This window comes from Morone saxatilis, unplaced genomic scaffold, assembly GCF_004916995.1.
Source record: "Morone saxatilis isolate NCDOM2014 unplaced genomic scaffold, NCSU_SB_2.0 Contig8, whole genome shotgun sequence".
Lineage (NCBI taxonomy): Eukaryota > Metazoa > Chordata > Actinopteri > Moronidae > Morone > Morone saxatilis.
The window spans coordinates 9,232,786-9,240,840 of NW_023340257.1; the positions used below are offsets into that span (position 1 = coordinate 9,232,786).

At 39.5% G+C, this 8,055-nt stretch overlaps 1 protein-coding gene across 1 annotated transcript in view; it reads right to left on the minus strand.

The window, feature by feature from the left end:
* Positions 1–8,055, minus strand: part of dscamb (Down syndrome cell adhesion molecule b) — a 91,076-nt gene that overhangs the window by 38,655 nt on the left and 44,366 nt on the right. The window contains exons 3-6 of the mRNA XM_035679392.1: positions 4,560–4,706; positions 3,610–3,888; positions 2,049–2,324; positions 317–613 (exon numbers count right to left, since the gene is read on the minus strand). Of these exons, the coding sequence (XP_035535285.1) occupies positions 317–613; positions 2,049–2,324; positions 3,610–3,888; positions 4,560–4,706 (999 nt within the window). The remainder of the gene's footprint in view (positions 1–316; positions 614–2,048; positions 2,325–3,609; positions 3,889–4,559; positions 4,707–8,055) is intronic.

The window sequence follows — 8,055 nt, forward strand, 5'->3', positions numbered from 1 at the left end:
ATAAAATAAAACCCCAAAAATCAATCAGTGGAGAAAAAGCTAAAAGGAAATGTAAATGTGATTAAAGATTTAATACTAGAACTAAAAAACACTGAGCATAGAAAGAAGAAAAAAGTAACAAATCATCATAAGGGCACACATAAAAAGCAGAGAAACAAAGAAAATCCTAAAATAAAAGTTTCTGACCCAAACAAAACCAGCACTCATGTGCAGCAAATGCCAGACAGCCAGCTGGACAGAGAGACAGAGACAGACATACAGCGAGACAGACAGGTATGTGTATTGTTGTTCTTGGAGGAGCTGATTTGACAAGCACCTCTTACGTTTATTCGAGCCTGGTGGTACACGACCCCGGCCGAGTTGCTGCACGTGCACCGGTACACCCCGCCGTCCTGCACCTGGGTGTGTGTGACGTTGAGCTGGCTGACCACGTGGCCCTCGTGGGTCTCATAGTGGCCCAGATGGTGGTGGCTGTCCTTGATGACGGGGTCGTCGTCCAGCGACCAGGTGCACCGGGGAGGGGGCGTGCCCTTGACGTTGCAGACCAGGAAGACGGGCTCGTTCGGGTTCACCACCTTCTCGCTGAAGGAGGACAGGATCTTTGGAGTACCATCTGTGTTGGGGTGCGAGGTGGAACAGGGTAGGAGAGAAGAATCAGCATCATGACCATGACAATGTTTAAGAAAAGCACTGATTTACAGTAAGTTTTAAAGTTAGCCAGGTATATTGGTACGTTTCGACTGTACTTGCTGGCTGATCGTCGACCAACCAAGGCTGACAGCATCTTTATGTACAATGAATGACTGACTTTGTTAATAATATGACTGTGAAAGCCTGTTTAGTTCATCTTTGGCAGTTAGGGATGTGTGAACATGTTGACTAATTGTTGGTTTATCAGTCACAGAAAGTGTGGGCGAGCATAGAGAGAAAACCTGGACCTAAAACAATTCCCAGTCCGAAAACAAGAAGGGGTAGTGTCATCTCCAGAAGATGATTGCTGAGGATTTCCCATCTATTAGTAGAGCTAAAAATAAAATTATCTGAGTAAACAACAAAATGACTTAAATTTCCCAATACAAAGCCAGTGAATCGTTTTACTTTGATCTAGGAACACCCTGTCAGTTGACCCCACTGTCTTCGTTCTGGTTTCTTTTCATCGAATTATTGGAGGAGATATATTTACATTTATTAATTTTTTTGTTCTCTCTGCAAATAAAAAGAATGTAAAGAAAAATGTGCAACATAAAAATATTCTTGAAGCAGATTTTTCATTAATGTGTTATTGCATTATGTCGCAGGTATAAAGAACGTACAGTGTGTACTATTCAAGGCTATTAAAACAGTGGTCAGATCACAAAGTGTCAAAATTGTTATTTTCTTATCAGTTTAAACACTGCTGTTCTTATTCATCAACAGTTTCTGGTCACCGGGGTTTGTGAGTGTTTGAGAGAGGATGTGTTATTTGCTGCCAGAGGTGAATCTTTGTCATAAAAATACTTTTTTGTGAGATAATAATAAGGCAGCAAAAGGAAAGTAGAAATCGTGACTTTTTGTCATTGCTTTTTGTCAAGACTTCAGCATCCTGTGCCTTTAATTATGAACAGTGATCCGGGAGCTTTCCTCCCAGACACAGAGAGCAGTTGGCTTTTGAAATGTCTATGTCTGCCTGCTGCTGCTTTCTGATAATCTAGATCTGTTCCACATGATTATAGATTATCAATATCTTCTTTTTACAGCTCCCCGGCCACAGGAGACAGTTGCCTGAGCAACGCTGCCAAGGTAAGCTATTGGATTCAACAGTGTGTGTGTGTGTGCGCGTGTGTATTTTTGTATGTGTTTGTGAAGTCTGGGATGATCATTCTAATGGCGGCCTTATAGCAGAGAGTCACAGCAGGATGCCATTAACACATAAACCCTGTATTGATCTCCAAGGCCTGAATCTGCTTCTGCTAACTTACTGATTATGCATAGGACAGCTGCTACACTGTGGCTCTTGGTCAGCATTAGTGAGCGTGCTGCACCCTACAAATCATATGCACACATTTTACCTTCGAGGATGACTTGCACAAAGTCCTGTGCGGACATCTTGCCCTTCCTGGCGAAGCACTGGTAGGCTCCGCCGTCACTCTTCGACATTCCCTCCATGATGAGGTTCTCCCGGTTGAGCCCAGTGAAACGGACATTGTTGCCGGGGTAGATGATTTCTCCGTTGCGGTACCACGACAGCTCGTACTCGTCTGAGCCGCTCACGCTACAAGACAGAGACACCTTGCTACCCACACTGCCTTTCACCTTCCGAGGGCTGACCACTGCCTTCAAGGGCTCTAAGCACACAGAAATGAGAGAAATGTTTTTAAAGGAGCATTCACAGATTTTAATTTTGTTTAATGACAGTAAGGCTGATAGGAAGACAGAGTTAGGGAGATGGTGGAGAGAGTTCAAGTGGGATTTGAGCAGCATGGCTACATAAGATCATTGGTAAATGTTGTAACCACTATCTCCAGATTAGAGCTTAAACAATTAGTCAATTAAATGAGTAGTTAGTTAACATAAAAATAAGTGGCATTAGTTCTGATTATTATTAATTTATTCTCTTCTTATTCTCCTATGAAGGGAGATTTAATATCTTTGGGTTTTGGACAAAACAACCAATCTGATATCACCTTGGACTCATTGGTAATTGTTCCACTATTTTCTGACATATTTTTAAACAATTCATTAATTAATTGATACAATAATCATCTTACTAACCAATAACTAGTACTTGTTCTAGTTTTTGATTGTATTTGTTTTTCTAAACTAAGGCAGACTTGATTTGACATTAATCTTTATGTGGCTCTGATTCCCTCCAGTAAACTGCCACATGAGCAAACTACAGACCTAAAATATATTATAAACTAACATGTTTGTGGCAGTTATTTGTTTGAGTTCCTGCTTTGAGTCAAAAAGAAGATATCACGTAGAAGTTTTGCTAAATGTGACGGTTGGTGAATGTTACAACTGCATGTAGATGTACACAATGTCGGCAACAGCTACACATTATCAAACCACTTCATAATCTTTGGTTGCCTCAGGAGATGTTTTTCTGCTAAATCTGTTGCTCACTTGAGTTGATAAGATACGTTTTCCATATAAAATCATGCAAGTCACCAACAGCAACATTACGATCATGATTTCATTCTTCACCGGAGTTTTAACATAATTCTTACATATAAACAACCATGTAACACTGAGTGTGTATTGCACACTTAAATAGACGTTGGTGCTTTAGTTCTTCCATTTTCATTTAAACCATTTTCTGCTTGCTTTGTCCATCAACAACAATTTTTACTTTTATTTTCAGGTAAGTTGAATTTGTTGTATAATTGATACACTCCCAGCGTTAAAGTTCCCAGAGCCCAAGGTGACATCTTCAAGTCCCAAACCTGCCCAAACTTATATGAAGAGAGAAAAGCAGCAAACTGATAATGAAAGCTATTCTCGATTGGTTTTGTTGATCAACTAATAAATTAATCAACCAATTGTTTCAGCTCTAGTTTATATAGTTTAATGTGAATGACCAATGTGCAGATGATACAGGGGATTCCCTCCTTTTAATAAAAGACTTACGTTTGACATACAGACGCCCCATGACCTCAGCATTGCCATAACTGTTCCACACCTCACAGACATACGTCCCGGAGTCGCTCGGCTGTGCACTCTCTATCAGCAACCCTGTGATGGTCTGGCGGAAGCGACTGTCGGGCTCCAGAGGGCTGTTGTCTTTCAGCCAGCGGTATTTGGGTGGTGGGTAGCCTGAAGCCTTACAGGGCAGCTCCACCTGATGATTAATCATCACCTCTCGGTGGTCAAAGCCATCCGAGATGCCTGGCTCAGCATTGGTGGGGTCTGGAAGGAGCAGAGAATTTAGTGTTAATTAGTGGTGAGCGTTGCCAGGCGCTTGACAGTATAATCCAATATTGATTCTTGGGGTCAAGATTCGGTTCTATATACTGTATATTCTGTTACGTGAGGGAGAGGAGAGAGAAACAGTGTGTTCCTAAAATTTCTGGAGGGATTTTATTGTTCTCCACAGGCACTGGGGATTGATCCTTTTCTTTCCCTTCATTTATCTATCTACATGTTAAATGCAGTGAAAAAATGACCCTCATTTATCAAACTACAATATACAACATAAACTACACTACAGTACAGCCTACATTGCCAGGTTTGTTTACTTGTTACTGAGGGCTGCATAATTCATAGCTGGCCTTAGAGTGGATTGATCTGACAGGATTGGACAGACATACCCATTCATTGGCCCTGCTATACAATTCTGCAAATCAATCAACATTTCTAAGAAGGACCAATAATTCATAGGGAATAACATTTTTATGAGGGAAATATTTTTTGCTGTCTGCAGTTTTAAAATGCCAAATGCCAAGGTTAAAAGTGTAAGTAAGGTTGGAATTCTCTACAGTAAGTATCCAATATAACATCTACATGTATTTCCATCTGTGTCAGTACATATTGCAAACTCTATGCAATTAAATTGATTCCAGTTTGAACGCAGTACTGACCTGACACAATGAGACGCGCGCTGTTGCTCTGGCGAGTCTCACCAGTGTAGCGGTGCCGCGTGGTGCAGCGATAGTTATTCAGCCCATCCTCAGGCAGGACGTCCAGAATATACAAGGTTCCCGTGGATGTGATGAGATATCTTTGTCCTGAAAAAAAAGATGAAAAAGAGCGAGTGGAAAAACATGAAAGGCGGTAGTTGTGTGGTTGTTATATAGAATCAAAACAACTTTTATACTATAAAGAATTTATTTACTCCGCCACGACTAGAGGATTTTTTTCTCCATAGGGTGTTTGTAGAGTGCAAATCTGTAGAAGTTTGAATCTCTCAGCACACAAAACCTTTAGAAGTTATTCTTTATTTCTACATTTTATAAGAGAGTTTACTGGAAAAAAGTGAAAAAGAAATAATTTATCTCATGTAAATAAACAATAACTACAAGAGTGTGTAGTGAACTTCTACAGCTAAACTCCCCAGTATTTACATTAATACTGGAAATTACAGATAGTGGGACACAACATGTAAACGTATATTTAAAAAATGCATCAATTGTATTATTTAATGCATTTCAAATCTTTGACCTCTAAGCGTTTATTATTGTCTTGTCTTTGACTTCTGCTGTTGCAGTAACCTCACTGGCGCCAATGTCTGGTATAGAAAGCCAATCCCTCTTTGGCTGTCACAGCCAGTTCAGTATGAACGGTAATATTATGTTAATTCTGCAGATCAAACCAGGCTGAGTGGGGTTGTCAACATCCATAAGGAAAGAAACCTTCCTCTCTGCCATCACATGAATGCCCACATTCCCATGGGAGCAGATTGATGTCAAAACTGATCGAAAAAGCAATTTACAGGAGATTGTCTTCACTGCACAGTGGTGGGCATGCTAAGACAGAGGCAGCTTAGGAAACCTTTAAGGCCTGAGGAGAAACAGCCCTGCAACAGCTACAGGTAATGTGGATCGAGAACAAAAATATTGTACAGTGACATCACAGGTTTGAAGAAAATACTGCAGTACCCATTGGAGCGAAGGTCTTCTTACTGTAGCATTTCTGCCTTCTGATTTTTGTTGAACATTTATCATCATTTCACACTACAAACATATTGCTATCTGTAAATCACCTGCTCACTAAACAAATAAAAGATGCAAAAAACCAGAAGACTTGGATGTGACAATATAGTTTGTAAATTGACAGGTCTAATGAGGGATTATTTCCTGGAGCAGGGTTTCTATTTCTTCCTGTGTGTGTCATTTGATTGATAGTAAGCAGAGTGTAACATAATGTGCAAATATGCTCATATGAAAACTTGGCACTATGAAATAACGATTAACAGGGAAACTTAGACAAAAACAAATTAAAGCTTTGTGTTTACTGTGATGGATTATCAAGCTCAGGCAATTGATGTCTGTGGAAGATGTTTTTCATAATATACAAGAATGAATGGCAGCAAACGGCTTCCTGTGAAGGTCTAAAAATACACCTGTACATGTAACTACTTTTGCACTGTGTACAGATACCTGCATAAGGAACATCAAGAAAATGAGAAACTAAGATAAATGGCACCAACACTAGTAAAGTCTTGGGTGACTCTGATTAAGATTACAGCCATTTTTGTTTAAGAAATCCTGACTGCTTAGATTAGCAGAAATTCTCTCTGCATATTTGATTTTGATTGCACCCCATGTCTTAAGGCAGTCATATCAGCAATTTATACAAAAGTAGAACAAACTGGGGCTGTGTGGGAGCCTACTAAAGCAGATTAGCAGTTGGTAATTCGTTTAAGTTGAACAAGGAGAGCTGTGGGCTCTCTTGTGATATATCTAAAAACACATCATACATGTTAACTCTCTATTTTAGAGAGTTAACATGTATGATGTGTTTTTAGATATATGATACAAGGGGGGAGCCTGGTCAAACTGAAGCCAAAAATTTAGGATGCGTTCTGCGTGTGATAAATTCGAACACGATTTGGTGTTAGCTCCTCTGACTGCGCGTACGTCTCTTTAACAATGTATTGGGCTGACTGATTTAGTGAAAATGGCCTTTCAATAGACATTTCAAGATCTTGTTTAATGAAACGATGCTGGCCTCTGTTCCGAGTGGAGTGCAAAGTTCTTTTTTTTCTGTGGGGTTACACGACAATTAGTCGCACCTCCCTTAGGTCAGGGGCTCCCTACATCTTACCCTTACCTACGATCCGAACGAAAACAACTGTTATGTGCACATCTTTAGAGTGCCTCGTCTCCGTGCCGGCCTACTGTTTTATGCTGCCCAGGTGCTGGTGTTGAGTTTACAGTGTTACTAAACAGAACCTGTTTGGAATAACGGCACAGGTCCAAATTAATTTGAGATGGAAAAATATTAAATGAGAAATAACCTAAAATGAATTTTAATTCCACACATTAGAATTACTTACCACTAATGTCTAACCAAAGTCTGAGAAAACCCGACTAATCATAGGATTTTTATTAATATAGTGGTATTCACCCTCGACCTCTATCTTTGAGTGTTTTCTATTTCCAGGGTCCGATAAAATTGTGATGAGGCTAGATAATGGATCCCAGTGACAGGAAAACTGTTAACTTGCCAAGGGTGCAGAATGGAATAATATAATATATAACAGGCCTACTTAGTATTTTATAATGCATTTTTTGTAGTTGTTAATATAAATAAATAAAAAAAAATAAAATACACACAAATAGAAAAGAAAAAAAATCAACCTTGTAGGGGTAAGGCGAAACAGGGGTGAATACAAGAGTTTGATGAGGCCAGGGAGGAGAAGTTAAAATTAATTGCACCAGCTTAATTTAGTTAGCCTAACTTGACCTATGATATGAATACCCGACCAATAGATTCCCCGATCTGAATGTCCTGGAAGTGTGGTATTCCACTGGTTTACCATACAGGGTACTGTTAGATTGAGAGCAGAATATAATCCATAAGACATAGATCGCATGTAAAAATCTATTAATAAACGAAGTAAAAAGTATGGATTTTTTGTTAAGTGTTTAGAAATGGGGTGTTTTAGTAAGCGAGTTGGAGTAACACCCTGGTTTTGTTACGATGGAATGTATGACCATTGTGCCACATGGGGTAATTGTGAGCAATCGGGCGATTTTCCTGTTTTGGGTTTTTTTTTTTTTTTTTTAAAGAAACGTGGAACTTGAGTGGGAACTGTTGGGACTTGAGAGACGAGATAAATCACATCGCTGGTTCGATTCGACAGAATTAGCACGTCACCATTACTATCACGAAGGATTCAGAGTAAATGTCTGTACATTGGCTACAATGTGTTTGTTTTGTTTTTTCCATTTCTCTTATTCACTTCAAAGCACCCACATTTATTTCTGCATCAGCAAGTCTTCACGGAAGATATTAAAGCACAGGCCAGGCGTACGTGGCACCATCTGAGTGTAGATACAAAATGGTGTGAAAGATAAATAATAAGAGATTGTGTATGTGGTGTGTTATATAATAACTTATGATGAATAATAT